At 46.3% G+C, this 17,679-nt stretch overlaps 1 protein-coding gene across 1 annotated transcript in view; it reads right to left on the minus strand.

Annotated features, from left to right (window-relative positions):
• NEMF (nuclear export mediator factor) overlaps window positions 1–17,679 on the minus strand; it is a 75,996-nt gene that overhangs the window by 35,640 nt on the left and 22,677 nt on the right. Inside the window, exons 6-11 of the mRNA XM_082242862.1 lie at window positions 13,760–13,827; window positions 12,720–12,806; window positions 12,102–12,175; window positions 1,811–1,881; window positions 1,614–1,689; window positions 947–1,009 (exon numbers count right to left, since the gene is read on the minus strand). Coding sequence (XP_082098988.1) covers window positions 947–1,009; window positions 1,614–1,689; window positions 1,811–1,881; window positions 12,102–12,175; window positions 12,720–12,806; window positions 13,760–13,827 — 439 coding nt within the window. The remainder of the gene's footprint in view (window positions 1–946; window positions 1,010–1,613; window positions 1,690–1,810; window positions 1,882–12,101; window positions 12,176–12,719; window positions 12,807–13,759; window positions 13,828–17,679) is intronic.

Consider the following 17,679-nt stretch of genomic DNA (forward strand, 5'->3'; position numbering starts at 1 on the left):
CTCCAGAGCTTAGTAAATGAGCAGAAGCTCTGCTGACTTCCACCATCCAATCATGTGCAAGCAAAAATGCAGTTTTTTTTTAAATTTTCCTTGTATGTGATTGGGTATTCTTTGCAAAGCGAAGCTTTACCTCATTTACGAAGCTCTGGAGCAACTGCACTTGCACAGAACAATTGCACTGTGCAAAATCTTTTGGCCTTTAGTAAATCAACCCCATTGTCCAGTAACAGGCTGGGGGAGGAACAAAACCTTTAAAGAGTTAGTTCACCGGACCCCTCCCTGATACCCACTGTATTCACCTCCCACGATCCTGAGCTGTCAGGACTCCCACAAGCCACTCCACTGGTTTGGATTTGAAATCCCTGCTTTCTCTCCTCTCCGTTCAGCACTGCAAGAATGGACCAGACGGATTTTGTTTGGTCAGCGCCCCTCCATGTGACGGTGCTCTCCAATTAGAATCTGGTACACCCTGGCAGTGCTGGACAGAATGGGGAAAAAAAGCATCAGGGATTTCAAATCCCTGGACCAGTGGAGCGGCTTTGGTGAGCCCTGACAGCTCAGGATCATGGGAGGCAAGTACAGCGGGGTACGAGGGGGTCTGGTGTTAGGTCACCTTTACAGATTTTCTGTAAAGGTGAACACTTAGTCACCTGCCCTGCCACGGGTAAATCTAAAAACTGGTTTAACAGAAATACAAATCCTTTGGCATGTAAAACAAGTCCTCTATATGCATTTTAAATTACGTATTTAGAAGTTTGCCTGGAGTTACACTTTAAAGTGCATGGTATTTGGTGCAAATCCTTAAGTTCCACTTTAAAAAGCTGAGACTTTTTAGCCTCTTTTAGCCTGGAATCTGGCACAGAGCAACGGACTGCATAGCGATGTCAGATGTCCCACAGTTTATGCATCAATAAAAATAATGTATTCAAGCAGCAGAGATACAGACCTGCTGAAGAGCTTTTATATCAATCTTCTGTCCTTCCAGCTTGGAGTAAAATTCATCAACAGCCTTTAGGGGAAGAAGAGAAGTCAGATTAATGTTTTTCCTTAGGTCAAAAAGAGTCTATTCAAAATTGAACTTTAGGCAGCAAGATTTCTCTGTCCAAGCGTCTGACCCCACCTAGCAGCACTATATTCTCTCCAGATGGATTAAATTGAACCATAACCATCTGAAAATTCAATAAAATGCAGCCTGACCATTCATTTTGAATGAATCCCTATGTTCATTTTTTACCCATTACTGGCTGCAATTAAAGCCTTGAGCGTTCAGTTTTAATCATTCCAATACATTGCAGACGCAAAAAAATCACGCAAAATCAGTTTGCTTTCTTTAACAGCAGCCACATTTTGAGTGGAAAGGCATGTGCCTTGCCAGTGTGTGTTGCAGGGAGGGCCCTCTCTATGTGGAAGCAGTGGCCTCTCTGCAATGGTCTGACATGCTACTTACTGATCTACTCTGCGATCAATAAGGGTCATGCTCTCCAGTGATGACCAAGTAGGAGGTTTGTTAGACCACTGGTTTCCACAACAGAGAGTGAGGGTCTCTCTCTGCAGCATGCTGGCAGGAGGCTTGTAAAATATGTGCTTACAAGCCCCTTTGTCTGTAAACATACCTTATCAAAAGAATCAAACTCCACGTGCGGACTGTTGATATGCTGGGCAAAAAGAAATGGATGGAATTCTTCATATCTAAAATAAAATTAAAAAAAAAAAAAAAACACAACAATACAGGCTGAATAAAACTATCAGGAGAAGAACAAGTGAAATATTTAAATTAAATGAATCTTAACAAAAAATGGTGTCCGCTCACGTTAGAATGTCTTCAGATGGCTTATTTGGCTCCAGACTTGGCTTCTTCTCCCTCTTCTGGATAATGTAGCCCTGTTGGTGACTCAAATATTAAATATTGACCAAACTCCACACATAAAATACTACTGAAATGTTACTATCCTGTCCCAGCTGCTACCAGCTTCCCAAAGGCAATACCTTGGACAACCAACCTAATTTTCTTGGGCCTCTTTTATTAAATCAGTGGACCTTGCTTTTTAGGTGCAGGGTCTGCTGATTATATTTTCCCCTACCTCTTGTATAATGGCTGGAAAAAGTTAAAAAGGTACTGATATTCCTCTGCCGATCGCCGCCGCTGGCAATGTAGTAAAGACATTGCACCACATCTATTGGTCTTGCCCAATAATTATCCCTTGTTGGCGAATGATCCATTCCCTCCTCCACTCCATCTTTGGGTCCTGGGTGCCTTTTCATCCCAAAACCTTCCTCCTGGGTCTCTCACCCGTCTCCTTTTCCAAATTGGCTAAAAAAATCCTCGCACATGTGCTGACTGCCGCACGATGTTTAATGGCTTTGAAATGGAAAACGCGGGAACCTCCCTCGCTGTTTAAACTGCACTCCAGGATCCGAGATGTGAAGAGGATGAACTACCTGACTGCTTCACTAACTGACTCTCTTGAAGCCAATAACCGAGTATGGGAATTATGGGATATACTGGAAACGCCCCTAACCTCTGTTCCCCCGACATAATGGTGCGGTGACTAGGTGGTTGCTGTGGACTTCGGTGGGATTTTGACACAGGTGGATGTTCACTACTGCCCCTCTCCCTTGCATTTATCTCTACTTTTCGTTCACCTCTTAGTTTCCCTTTCCTCTCTTTTTCCTTTTTTCTCTTTTTCCTTGTGCCTCATATGGAGCTAATTTCTGATGAGTTACGCATAGCAGCATAGCCAGAACCTGGTTCACATACAATGGTCTGGAGTAACAAACATCAGGCTCAATGTTGACGAACGATATATATGTTTTTCCCTCAGGTTTTATTTTCTTCAACTGGGCCTCACTGCTGTATGCCGTGCAGGTTGACACCATTTATGGTTTCTGTCAATCTATTTGTACCTCTTTTTTGTTCCTTCTTATATTACTTTGTATTTACCTTTGAAAATCAATAAAATTGTCAGGTTTTCAAAAAAAAAAAAAGGGGACTGTAAGAGAAAAGTTATGGAATGTACACACCTTTCCCCAGCTTCTACCTGTGGTGCCTAAGCAATCGGATCATCATCTTGCTTCCAGTGAGATTTGGGGGAATGTAGAGCAGAGAAGGTGCTCCCAGCACTGTGCTGCAGCATCTTACCACAAGATTTGGAGTACTCTATATTCCCTGGGACCTTGTTACAGGATGATGACATCAACCCCCTGAACCACAGAAGCCAGAGGAAAGGCGTATATAATATTGTTTTTCTTAACCGACGTCAGGGCATGTAAAATAATAAATTCTGGAGAAAAAGATTTGGAATTTCTGAAGGGGTTTGTTTAGGTATAAAGGAGATGCTTTACAGGCCAAACCAGTGACTGCAGCAGGCATTTCATTAACCAAACCATCCCTACTATATGGTCCTGGGTCCTGGTAATTCACAACTGCTTGAGCGATCTAAAGCCTGCTGGATGGCCTTTGCACCGGAGTTCTCAGATGAGACGTGGAGTGAGATGCTTAATACGCACTTACCGACAGTCATTGCCTCAGCGGATCGGATGATCCAATTGCGATACCTACATCAGATATAATATACCCATGTACGTCTTTTCCGTATGCATAGGAGGGACTCTGCGCTGGGTCATAAATGCCAGCTGAGTGAGGGTACTTTGTTTCACATGGTGTGGGAGTGTTCCAAGGTAAGACCTTTATAGTCTCCGGTGACGGGGTTCATAGCTGACACTTTGGGTCTCCCTAATATATGTAGCCCCTAAGTATGTCTTCTGGGGGCTATTGATGATGAGGAGATGGGGACGGCTACAAAACGGTTTCTCAGATTCCTCTTCTTCAATGCTCGTAAGCCAATTCTGAGGAAGCAGATTAAAGGCAGATACTCTAATGTTGGGGACAGAGGCGGCTCTCTAATTAGGCCGGTAAGGCAGCCGCCGAAGGCCTCGCACTTAAAGGGGCCTCGCATGATCCTTCCCAAACATTTTTTTTTTTTTTAATGAATAGAGTTGTTCTTCACCTTGCGACACGCCAGGTCGCCGGGGCCGCATCCCCACACTCCACATGCCACATCCTCATCCTGACATCCACAACATTAAATGCCGGGCGCCGGCGCAGCAGCACTACGCGCTACACCAGTAGACTGTATAGCAATTCTCCAGCCAGCCAGGCCCCGCAGTGCACGCACTCCAGTGGTGTACCAACAGGGGGGCGGGCGGGGGGGCGGTCCGCCCCGGGTGCCACACATTGGGGAGTGCCAGGGAGCCCCAGGGTGACACCCAGAGCCGGCCACCAAACTGCCGAGTCTGCCGCTCACTGACCCTGGAGAGCGGAGCAAGAGGCAGCGAGTGTAGAACAGCACAGCCACAGGGAGAATCATCAGCGCTGAATATACAGTGGGGCGGTCCCGGGCGGACACTGCCGATTAATAAGCAGGTGATTGGTTGCTATGACCCCCTAGGAACCAATCACCTGCTGTTGACTAGCAAGTTTAACTTCAGTAATTCCCGCTCTATATTCAGCGCTGATGATGATTCTCCCTGCCCTGTTCTGCTTTACACTGACTGCTCCCTGCTCTGCTCTCCTAATAAGGTAGGATGGGAGGATGGAGGATGGGGGATGGGATGGGATGGGGGGGCTTTTGCTCTATAATGTAAATGGTTCTTTGGGGGGGGGGGGGGGGGAGTGGGGCTGTATATATCATCTAAAGGATTCCATGGGGGGGGTTGTATAATGTAATGTAAATGGTTCATGGGGGCGGGCTGTGTATATATACTGTATATATAATCTAAAGGGTTCCATGGGGGGAGGCTGTATAATGTAAATGGTTCATTTGGGGGGGCTGTATAATCTAAAGGGTTCCATGAGGGGGGGTGGTGTGGGGGCTGTGTAATGTAAAGAGGTCCAGAGGTGTGGGGGCTATGTAATGTAAAGGGGTCCAGAGTTGTGGGTGGCTGTGTAATGTAAAGGGGTCCAGAGGTATGGGGGCTGTGTAATGTAAAGGGGTCCAGAGGTACAGGGGCTGTGTAATGTAAAGGGGTCCAGAGGTATGGGGGCTGTGTAATGTAAAGAGGTCCAGAGGTACAGGGGCTGTGTAATGTAAAGGGGTCCAGAGGTACAGGGGCTGTGTAATGTAAAGGGGTCCAGAGGTATGGGGGCTGTGTAATGTAAAGAGGTCCAGAGGTACAGGGGCTGTGTAATGTAAAGGGGTCCAGAGGTACAGGGGCTGTGTAATGTAAAGGGGTCCAGAGGTACAGGGGCTGTGTAATGTAAAGGGGTCCAGAGGTATGGGGGCTGTGTAATGTAAAGGGGTCCAGAGGTACGGGGGCTGTGTAATGTGAATGGGTCCAGAGGTACAGGGGCTGTGTAATGTAAAGGGGTCCAGAGGTACGGGGGCTGTGTAATGTGAATGGGTCCAGAGGTACAGGGGCTGTGTAATGTAAAGGGGTCCAGAGGTACGGGGGCTGTGTAATGTAAAGGGGTCCAGAGGTACAGGGGCTGTGTAATGTAAAGGGGCCCAGAGGTACGGGGGCTGTGTAATGTAAAGAGGTCCAGAGGTACAGGGGCTGTGTAATGTAAAGGGGTCCAGAGGTACGGGGGCTGTGTAATGTAAAGGGGTCCAGAGGTACAGGGGCTGTGTAATGTAAAGGGGTCCAGAGGTACGGGGGCTGTGTAATGTAAAGGGGTCCAGAGGTATGGGGGCTGTGTAATGTAAAGGGGTCCAGAGGTACAGGGGCTGTGTAATGTAAAGGGGTCCAGAGGTACAGGGGCTGTGTAATGTAAAGGGGTCCAGAGGTACAGGGGCTGTGTAATGTAAAGGGGTCCAGAGGTATGGGGACTGTGTAATGTAAAGAGGTCCAGAGGTACGGGGGCTGTGTAATGTAAAGGGGTCCAGAGGTGTGGGGGCTGTGTAATGTAAAGGGGTCCAGAGGTGTGGGGGCTGTGTAATGCAAAGGGGTCCAGAGTTGTGGGGGGGATGTGTAATGTAAAGGGGTCCAGAGTTGTGGGTGGCTGTGTAATGTGAAGGGGTCCAGAGGTACAGGGGCTGTGTAATGTAAAGGGGTCCAGAGGTATGGGGGCTGTGTAATGTAAAGAGGTCCAGAGGTACAGGGGCTGTGTAATGTAAAGGGGTCCAGAGGTACAGGGGCTGTGTAATGTAAAGGGGTCCAGAGGTATGGGGACTGTGTAATGTAAAGAGGTCCAGAGGTACGGGGCTGTGTAATGTAAAGGGGTCCAGAGGTACAGGGGCTGTGTAATGTGAATGGGTCCAGAGGTACAGGGGCTGTGTAATGTAAAGGGGTCCAGAGGTACAGGGGCTGTGTAATGTAAAGGGGTCCAGAGGTACGGGGGCTGTGTAATGTAAAGGGGTCCAGAGGTACAGGGGCTGTGTAATGTAAAGGGGTCCAGAGGTACGGGGGCTGTGTAATGTAAAGGGGTCCAGAGGTACGGGGGCTGTGTAATGTAAAGGGGTCCAGAGGTACAGGGGCTGTGTAATGTAAAGGGGTCCAGAGGTACAGGGGCTGTGTAATGTGAATGGGTCCAGAGGTACAGGGGCTGTGTAATGTAAAGGGGTCCAGAGGTACAGGGGCTGTGTAATTTAAAGGGGTCCAGAGGTACAGGGGCTGTGTAATGTAAAGGGGTCCAGAGGTACAGGGGCTGTGTAATGTAAAGGGGTCCAGAGGTATGGGGACTGTGTAATGTAAAGAGGTCCAGAGGTACGGGGGCTGTGTAATGTAAAGGGGTCCAGAGGTGTGGGGGCTGTGTAATGTAAAGGGGTCCAGAGGTGTGGGGGCTGTGTAATGCAAAGGGGTCCAGAGTTGTGGGGGGGATGTGTAATGTAAAGTGGTCCAGAGTTGTGGGTGGCTGTGTAATGTGAAGGGGTCCAGAGGTACAGGGGCTGTGTAATGTAAAGGGGTCCAGAGGTATGGGGGCTGTGTAATGTAAAGAGGTCCAGAGGTACAGGGGCTGTGTAATGTAAAGGGGTCCAGAGGTACAGGGGCTGTGTAATGTAAAGGGGTCCAGAGGTATGGGGGCTGTGTAATGTAAAGGGGTCCAGAGGTACAGGGGCTGTGTAATGTAAAGGGGTCCAGAGGTACAGGGGCTGTGTAATGTGAATGGGTCCAGAGGTACAGGGGCTGTGTAATGTAAAGGGGTCCAGAGGTACAGGGGCTGTGTAATGTAAAGGGGTCCAGAGGTACAGGGGCTGTGTAATGTAAAGGGGTCCAGAGGTACAGGGGCTGTGTAATGTAAAGGGGTCCAGAGGTATGGGGGCTGTGTAATGTAAAGAGGTCCAGAGGTACGGGGGCTGTGTAATGTAAAGGGGTCCAGAGGTACAGGGGCTGTGTAATGTGAATGGGTCCAGAGGTACAGGGGCTGTGTAATGTAAAGGGGTCCAGAGGTACAGGGGCTGTGTAATGTAAAGGGGTCCAGAGGTACAGGGGCTGTGTAATGTAAAGGGGTCCAGAGGTACAGGGGCTGTGTAATGTAAAGGGGTCCAGAGGTATGGGGACTGTGTAATGTAAAGAGGTCCAGAGGTACGGGGGCTGTGTAATGTAAAGGGGTCCAGAGGTGTGGGGGCTGTGTAATGTAAAGGGGTCCAGAGGTGTGGGGGCTGTGTAATGCAAAGGGGTCCAGAGTTGTGGGGGGGATGTGTAATGTAAAGTGGTCCAGAGTTGTGGGTGGCTGTGTAATGTGAAGGGGTCCAGAGGTACAGGGGCTGTGTAATGTAAAGGGGTCCAGAGGTATGGGGGCTGTGTAATATAAAGAGGTCCAGAGGTACAGGGGCTGTGTAATGTAAAGGGGTCCAGAGGTACAGGGGCTGTGTAATGTAAAGGGGTCCAGAGGTACAGGGGCTGTGTAATGTAAAGGGGTCCAGAGGTACAGGGGCTGTGTAATGTAAAGGGGTCCAGAGGTATGGGGACTGTGTAATGTAAAGAGGTCCAGAGGTACGGGGCTGTGTAATGTAAAGGGGTCCAGAGGTACAGGGGCTGTGTAATGTGAATGGGTCCAGAGGTACAGGGGCTGTGTAATGTAAAGGGGTCCAGAGGTATGGGGGCTGTGTAATGTAAAGGGGTCCAGAGGTACAGGGGCTGTGTAATGTAAAGGGGTCCAGAGGTACAGGGGCTGTGTAATGTAAAGGGGTCCAGAGGTACAGGGGCTGTGTAATGTAAAGGGGTCCAGAGGTACAGGGGCTGTGTAATGTAAAGGGGTCCAGAGGTATGGGGACTGTGTAATGTAAAGAGGTCCAGAGGTACGGGGGCTGTGTAATGTAAAGGGGTCCAGAGGTGTGGGGGCTGTGTAATGTAAAGGGGTCCAGAGGTGTGGGGGCTGTGTAATGCAAAGGGGTCCAGAGTTGTGGGGGGGATGTGTAATGTAAAGGGGTCCAGAGTTGTGGGTGGCTGTGTAATGTGAAGGGGTCCAGAGGTACAGGGGCTGTGTAATGTAAAGGGGTCCAGAGGTATGGGGGCTGTGTAATGTAAAGAGGTCCAGAGGTACAGGGGCTGTGTAATGTAAAGGGGTCCAGAGGTACAGGGGCTGTGTAATGTAAAGGGGTCCAGAGGTACAGGGGCTGTGTAATGTAAAGGGGTCCAGAGGTACAGGGGCTGTGTAATGTAAAGGGGTCCAGAGGTATGGGGACTGTGTAATGTAAAGAGGTCCAGAGGTACGGGGCTGTGTAATGTAAAGGGGTCCAGAGGTACAGGGGCTGTGTAATGTGAATGGGTCCAGAGGTACAGGGGCTGTGTAATGTAAAGGGGTCCAGAGGTACAGGGGCTGTGTAATGTGAAGGGGTCCAGAGGTATGGGGGCTGTGTAATGTAAAGGGGTCCAGAGGTACAGGGGCTGTGTAATGTGAATGGGTCCAGAGGTACAGGGGCTGTGTAATGTAAAGGGGTCCAGAGGTATGGGGGCTGTGTAATGTAAAGGGGTCCAGAGGTACGGGGGCTGTGTAATGTAAAGGGGTCCAGAGGTACGGGGGCTGTGTAATGTAAAGGGGTCCAGAGGTACGGGGGCTGTGTAATGTAAAGGGGTCCAGAGGTACAGGGGCTGTGTAATGTAAAGGGGTCCAGAGGTACAGGGGCTGTGTAATGTAAAGGGGTCCAGAGGTACGGGGGCTGTGTAATGTAAAGGGGTCCAGAGGTACAGGGGCTGTGTAATGTAAAGGGGTCCAGAGGTACAGGGGCTGTGTAATGTAAAGGGGTCCAGAGGTATGGGGGCTGTGTAATGTAAAGAGGGTCAAGAGGTATGGGGGCTGTGTAATGTAAAGAGGGTCTTCCTACTTTTTACCCGCAGTTATAGCTGCAGTCTATAGATTTCTATTAGATTGCGCTTTTTTTTTTTTCTGCATTTTCTGAAAGCGCACCAAAAGTCCCACATGCTGCATCTTTGGCGCACTTTCAGAAAACAGGAAAATAATCTTTTTTGGGGGGGGAGTTACACCATGTTTTAATGCACCAGGTGACTGCAATCCTAGTGATGCCACTGGCAGTTAAATGTATTTCTGTCTGGTGCCTCAGGTCAGTCGGTGCCGCCCAGGGGGAGCAGAGGGAGGAGAATTCTTTCAGGTTTAAGGCCGCAGTGCACTTGATGACACGTCGATGTGTGGTGCGTCGTCTTTCCGCCTGGGGGGGTGCCAGATATAGGATCCGCCCCGGGTGCCAAATGCTCTAGGTACGCCCCTGACGCACTCACATCGGCTTCTTCTGGTTGGGCTGCTGCTCTTTCTCCTGCATTCCACGAATCATGGTCCGGGATAGCGATGACGTCACGACGTGATGTCACGTAACCCCTCCACTGCATTCTCCCAGCATCGGTACCACGAGGAGAACTTGAAGATATGAGCAGACCAGAAGAAGAAGATGAAAAGGTAAGGACTGGAGCTGGACTGGAGGACTCAGAGTGGGTGACTGACTGCAAAAAGAAGGCCTGTTCTGTCCAAGAGGCAGCCAGCCGCCGCCTGCAGCTGCAGAGGACTGTCCTGACACCTGTCATCCTCCTGAAATTTGAATATTTAAGTCATAAGTACCATTCCAGGCTGGCTTGAAATGAAAAATATAATTAATATGGGAAACGTCCTATAATCCTTTGCAATTGAAAAAATGAGATTAAAAAAAATAATAAAGTGCTCAGTGCTTCTGCTTCATCATGAATCATGCTATTGCTTCTTATCTTATGACAACCCAATGGTATGTTTTTTTCTTTATATAAGTGCTCTGTGCTCAGATGGATTCCTCACAATTTATTTTATATCCAGACCAGTGCATCCACTCAGTGCTCCCCTCTCAATCCCCCCCAACTCACTGGACAATTCAAGGGAATAACGCCTGTCACAGTGTCACAGCATTAATAAGGTGCCAGATCCCAGATGAATGGTGTTTAGACTGCCTGCACTACTGCATAGAGGGGGTAACATGTTCTGGAGCTGAAGTGGTTAAAAGAGTTAGTGAATTGTTAATTTTTTTAAAAACCAATAAAAAAAGGCTGCAGAGACGTTATTAATCCAGTTTGGTGTGTCCAGTATTCTTTGTATATTTGGAGTATATGTAATGCCACCTACCGTCCCCTGTTACATCACTTCTGCTTTGAACGCAAAACATGTCGTCACTTTGACACCTGCGATTCATGAAGTGTATCCATATTTCTGACCAAACTCTGTGTGTGTGTGAGTGTCAATATATATATATAAAAATAAAATATATCAGATGGGGTTTCTCTTTTCCCCCCTATCTTTTACCACTTGCTGACCAGCCACCAAAACATATACTGCAGGTTGGCAGATTCCCGCAAAATGATGTGCCCATATGTCGCTTTGCAGGAACGCACGCACCCATTTGCTAGGGCAGAGGGGAAGCTGATCTTTGAATAAAATAACTGGAAGGTACCTCACTATGGAGATCTCCTTTTTTATACCCATGGGGGGAGCTATGTAAGAGGCACCGTGACCCAAGGACTTGACTGAGAGCCATGTTTATGCCACGGTCTTATCTTCAGCAGAAGTTCTGCTGAAGATAAGACCGTGGCATAAACATGGCTCTCGAGTCCTTGGGTCACGGTGCCTCTTACATAGCTCCCTGGGGCGCCTGGGGTTTTATCGCGCAAGGGGGGGCCTCATATTTTAATTTCGCCTAAGGCCTCAAAAAGTCTAGAGCCGCCTCTGGTTGGGGATGTGGATGAGACATTCCGAGTTACAGAATGACATATGAGGCTCGTGGGTGCCCCAAAAAAAAAAAAAATGTAGGAAGGTGTGGTTTCTGGTGGGTTAATTCTACTGAGACACTAGAGGGAGAAGGGGATATCTGAAAAGATGAGGGCTCGGAATAGGGAGGGAAGGCTGGATGAGGATAGGAGGATTGCACACACTCAAAAGGGACCAGTATTTTACTTTTAGTTTATTTTGTTTGTTGTTTTAGTTTTTTGAGATGGGGGGGTGTATGTGGATCTTTCTGTTCCTGTTTCAGCTAAAGCGGTTATATGTCTGTGTTTGAGGTAAATAATCTACCTAAAATCTTACTGGACTTTAGCCTGTCGGAGTGTAAAGGTCAGGATACGGGTATGATTCTGCTCTTAACATGTGCAGCATGTGTAACGTGTACACTTGTTTTCCTGTTGCTGCTATTTTTGAATGTGACACATTGCTTCCCGATTATTTGTATTCTGTATTTTTCTGGACAAATTCATGTGATGACATGATCGGTGTCTGTTGTCTATAATGTCTGGTAATACAAATTTCTTTAAAAAAAATAATTAAAAAAACTAAAATCATCCCATGCAGGAAATCTGATCTTTTTGTGTTTACGTTTCCCCATGCAATGAAGAAGGGGGTCCCTGCATCCCCCCAAAACACACTGGATAAACAGAAACTATGAGTAATAAACCATATTTTGACAGCAGCAAGAATTGTCTTGTTATCCTTTTTATATCCTTGTATGTTTCTATCAAAGAGACTAAGAAAAACTTTTTGTGTTATCCACCCTGCTAAACCTGCACTAGAAAAAAAAAAAACTAAAAATAGGAATCTGGTGCCTATCACTTATTTTTTTATTAAATACGGTAATCTGATGTCAATGCTAGCAGATTCAAACGTAGGCAATTATTAACAAAATGTTTCATCTTCTCACCTTTTCCTTATAATTCAGTGTTTTGTCCATATAATCCTCTGCCTTCTGCAAGGCCAGATTAACTTTATCAAAATCTACAAACCAGAAATGAAAAGTTAAAACAGCTACAGGCAATTGGACCCATTTATTAAAGCTAAATTCTAGAAAATCAGCTAAATGTCTATATGGGCAAAGGATTTGTAATACAATTCAGACAACAAAGCTAGGTCTTCCATGTCCACTGCCTTTAAGCAGCCCTGGTAAAACTGGCCTGGAATTCCAAGCATCAATTACTTCTGATCATGAATGGATTATAGCTGGTTAGCCATGCAATCTACATTAGAAGAATGGAACATCAATGCGATTGGCTTTTGCAAGAAAATTCACTATTGTCCCTTGCACTTAGTTTCATACATGACCTTCTAACCCCCTGCAATTCAGGGGGTAATTAGATACAGCTGACGTGAAAGCTATAGATATTATAGTTGTACCAGAACTGCCACTGTACTAATAAATGTGCTATTCAAAAAAGACAATGGTGAAGGCCAAAAATTGGGGGCCAAAGTCTCGAAGTGCTAAAAGGTCTTTGTCTGACGGTCTAAACTTTTATTTATATAGACCTTTAAAATATTCACTTACCTGTTTCCTCTTTTATCTGGTCAACCTTAACATTGGCAGCCAATCCAGTTTCCAGAAGGCAATGTTCAATCAATGTAGCTCCATAAGCTAGAACAAACAAGAAACAAAGAATTTTTTCCAGAGTTCAGCTTTAATAAAGTGACCCTGTCAGGTTTGAAAGAAGATGGAGAATGAAGGATCGTGCAACAGAAGAGCATTTATACTCGCCTCTTTGCTATTCCAGATCTCCTACCTTCCCTCCTTTCTGGTACTACTGACTGTGTTCAACTCCTCTGCATTTAACACTTCTTGGAGTGTCAGATGCCTTTTCCACCACCGTGTGCCATGTCCCTAGCTTCTAAGCCAGTGGTCCTCAACTCCGGTCCTCGGGGCCCACTAACAGGCCAGGTTTTAAGTATTACCTTGGGGAGATGCAGACTAGAATACTGCAATCACTGAGCAGCAAATGAGATCACCTGTGATGTAATTTAGTTATCTTGCAAACCTGGCCTGTTAGTGGACCCCGAGGACCAGGGTTGGGGACCACTGTTTTAAGACCTACATGACTACAGGACTCAGCAGTTATGTACAGGCCAGAGGATGGACCTACAAAACATTGTGGAGGGCACAGGCATCCAACATCCCCTGAACTGTTAAATAAAGCAGAGTCCTATGGAGGCTGCAGCACTAGAACAGGAGTGAAGTAAGGAGACAGACTGCTAAAGAGATAAGTACACTACCCCTTCTGTTGCAGGGACTTTAACCTGACAGTTGCTTTAAAATCAGCATTGGAAGACACAGTTATAGTAAACGAGATTAAAGAAACTGGAAAGGTGTCTTAATATTAAATAATTTAATTACCAAGTTGATGTGGGGCAGAAAAAGAAACCAGGAAAGGCAAAATAAAAGCAGATTACATTTCAGTTTGATCACTGAGGGACTTCCTTTCATTAACCCATATAGCACAGGGAATGAAAATGGATAACTAAATAGGTTACTGGTAGCAGAAACATTTTACAGTTCTGATGCTTGGAGAAGCAAGGCTTGCTATGGCTACTTACGGAGATGTGGGTTAAGGGCCCTCTTCAGTTGATCTCCTTTTTGAGCGTTTGCTATAATCTCTTTTAACCTTTGAAAAAAAAAATAAATAAATAGTAGCAATATTAATAACGGTCTTGTTTAAATCCCATTATAATACAACTATCTGATCTAACTTTTTAAACCGCTGCTAAACCTGTCTGCTACCTTTTATCTGGTCCCTGATACCAATATTAGGATGGAAAGCAGAGTTAGTTACTTGGTAACTCAACTTCCAGGACAGCACATGGAAAACAGAGAGGCTTGCCTACCTAAAACAGGAAAAACATAATCTACAATCAATAAGAAGGGAACAGTCACTCAAACCGGCCATAGACGGTTCAGCAGGAACTGACTGAAGTTCGAGCCATGTATGGGCATACTGAATGTACCCAAGTTGATCAATCGATCAACTTGGGTACAATCAGCCTGTCGGATTTTACATGTGATTATTGCTAGAAGCTGTTATAGCTGCTAGCAATAATCACTGTGTTTTCCCAGCAGGGTTGGTTCCCCCACCCCTGGGAATCTAGCCATTTTCTTTCCTGCAACCAAAATCGCTCTGTCTATGGCCAGCCTTGGCCTTATCAGTATTCGGCAAGAACCAAAGGAAACTAATGGAACAACATAACACAATAATAATACAGGATCTTGACAGGGAATTCCTGCTCTGGAAATTAAGTTGTCTGTTTACCCCATCATTTTCCAGGACAGCACATAAGAGGACAAGCAAGAAATAACTTATGTGTGTGGGGGCTACTGCTTGCAGGACGTTTTCCAAAGGTTAGGTCCTGACAAGAATGTGGGGCAATCCAGATGTGTCCAACCACCATATAAAATTGGACCAGGTGGAATCTCTGTAGAGCCATTAAGGCAAACCACCAATTCTTTGCCCATGCTGAGGCAAAAGACCTGTGAAAAGGCCTCTAAATCCACTGGGAGGCTCTACTATTAAAACTATACTGCTCGAAAAAGTTAAAAGAACACTTTGAAAACACATCAGATCTCAATGGGGAAAAATCTCATGCTGGATATCTATACTGATATGGACTGGGTAATAGGTTAGGAATGAAAGAATGCCACATTGTTTGATGAAAATAAAAATGATCAACCTACAGAGCGCTCAATTCAAAGACACCCCGAAATTTAAAGTGAAAAAATAATGCAGCAGGCTAGTCCATTTTTTTTAGATTTCACTGCAGCAACTCAAAATGGTAGTCTAGGTAGTTTGTATGGCCCCCATGTGCTTGAATGCATGCCTGACAATGTCGGGGCATGCTCCTAATGAGACAATGGATGGTGTCCTGGGGTATTTCCTCCAAGATCTGGACCAGGGCATCACTGAGCTCCTGAACAGACTGAGGTGCAACCTGGTGGCATCCGATGGACCAAAACATATTTTCCCAGAGGTGTTCTATTGGATTTAGGTCAGGTGAGCGTGGGGGCCATTCAATGGTGTAAATTCCTTCATCCTCCAGGAACTGGCTGCATACTCTCGCCACATGAGGCTAGGCATTGTTGTGCATCAGGAGAAACCCAGGACCCACTGCACCAGCCAAGGGTCTGACAATGTTACAAGCAGCATAATGTTCTCCATGGCTTCCACAGACCCTTTCAGGTCTGTCACATGCTCAGGGTGAACCTGCTCTCCTCTCTAAAAAGCACAGGATGCCAGTGGCAGACCTGCCAATGGTATTCAATGGTAAATGCCAATCGAGCTGCACGGTGTGCTCCGTCCGAGCACTGAGCATAGAGCCCACTAGAGGATGTCAGATCCTCAGGCCACCCTCATAAAGTCTGTTTCTGATTGTTTGGACATTCACATCAGTGGCCTGCTGGAGGTCATTTTGTAGGGATCTGGCAACACTCATCCTGTTCCTCCTTGCAAAAAGGAGTAGATACCGGTCCTGCTGATGAATTCAGGACCTTCTACGACCCTGTCCAGCTCTCCTAGAGTAACTGTCTGTCCCCTGAAATCTCCTTCATGCTCTTAAGACAGAGACACAGCAAACCTTCTGGTAATGGCATGTATTGATGTGCCATCCTGGAGAAGTTGGACTGCCTGTGCAACCTCTATAGAGTCCAGGTATCGCCTCATGCTATCAGTAGTGACACTGATCCTAGCCGAATGCAAAACTAGTGAAAAACAGTCAGAAAAGATGAGTAGGAAAAAAAAATGTCAGTGGCCTCCACCTGTAAAATCATTCCTGTTTGGGAGGTCGTCTCATTGTTGCCCACCCAGTGCACCTGTTAATTTCCTTAACACCAAAGTAGCTGAAACTGATTTACAACCCCCTCTGCTACTGACCAGATCAATATCCCAGGAGTTTACTTGATGCAGTGTATGAAGATTATGCACCGAAAAGGAGAATCTGATCCACCCATCTATGGTGTTTTTAGACACCTTAGCAACTCACTTGGGTACTGCAAATAGTACCAAAAGGCCACTATTTTTTTTCCCCATCGTTCCACCCTGGATTTCTTAAAGAGGTATAGCCAAAGCTAGTTTGGATGTACTTCTCCTATGGATCACAAGAGTGCAATAACCCAAGAGAGGGCTGAAGTCCGCTCTCTGCTGACGTCACAGAAGTCAGTCCAGGGACCATGTTGAGGCACCTTGTCATCACGACAACGGAAGTCTGGATCTGCCCTGTGCCTGGACCGATAACCAGCTCAGCCTCTCAGCAAGCCTGTTCCCTGCTCCTCTACAGCCCAGCGCTCCAGTGAGTGAGTAGGGGGCAGAGCAGAGAGATGCTGACTGATAGTCAGCAGCTCTCTGCTCAGGGAGGTGTCAGAACCGAGTGATCGGCGGTGTTCGATCACTCGATTCTCAGTACAGAGGCGCCGGGGGACAGATGCAGCATTGGACCGATTGGTCTGCAAATGAGGAAAAGAATCACCAGTTCTTAAAGCGGTATTAAACCCAAAATAAAACATTACATTTCAGCTTACCAACTCCTAGATGTTATGGCAGCATTCGTTTTTTCTATTTTAGGCTCTTACCTTTACTTTCACCCGGTCAGTAAGTCTGCTTTTTGACAGAGCAAGCTGTCCTGCAGATGTAGCACTTGTAGGGTTGAGACATAATATTTGCTATTGGCATGGATGCTTACAATGATCAGCCTTTATTTATGTAAAACCTTTATCCAAAAAGGAAAAAAAAGTGGTTTGCTGTAATTGCTTATAAAGTGTGAGCTAAAGTTTGGGGCTTCCATTTGTTAGTGAATCTAAATCTACTAGTACATCTACCACACCCCTACGCCCAGACTGACAATGCTGCAGTCTAACGGTGCAACCTGTGCTCCTTCATCCAGAGTGGGGAACAGTCTAATACAAAAGGAGTGTTACTGGCCAGATAACCAGGTTAAAACACAGGGAATTTTTTTTTAAAGAACTAATGAGGTCAGCACATCTAATGATTGGTAAGCTACAAAATTTTGGCTGGGGGGGGGGGGGGGGGGGGAAGGGAACAGATGCAGCATCAGATCAATGCGGCATTCACTTAGATAAGGATAACTGTTTGCTTTTTGTCTTTTTAAATCCGGAGCTTCTCTTTTAAGCAGAAATAAGCTGCGTAAATAATGAACATTTTTCCAGTGTCAGGTGCTGGGTTATAGTCACATAAATGGTATGGTTGAATAAAGACACCAGACCATCCAGTTTAACCTGTGTTTGTGGTGTTTAGGTCAATGATAATTCCGATATTCCTGTATTTTGCGTTCGCTAAGATGCCCATCTACTATTTTTTTTTTAACTATCGATGCTCCCTGCGGACATCACCACTTGTGGGAGGGAGTTCTACATCCTTACCGCTCTGACAGAAAAGAACCCTCTATGCAGTTTAAAATTAAATCACTTCTCCTCCAATTTTACCCATTTCAGCTCCGGAAGACTTGCGTCTCTT

This window comes from Pelophylax lessonae (genome assembly GCF_965119305.1).
Source record: "Pelophylax lessonae genome assembly, chromosome: 13".
Taxonomy (NCBI): Eukaryota; Metazoa; Chordata; class Amphibia; order Anura; family Ranidae; genus Pelophylax; species Pelophylax lessonae.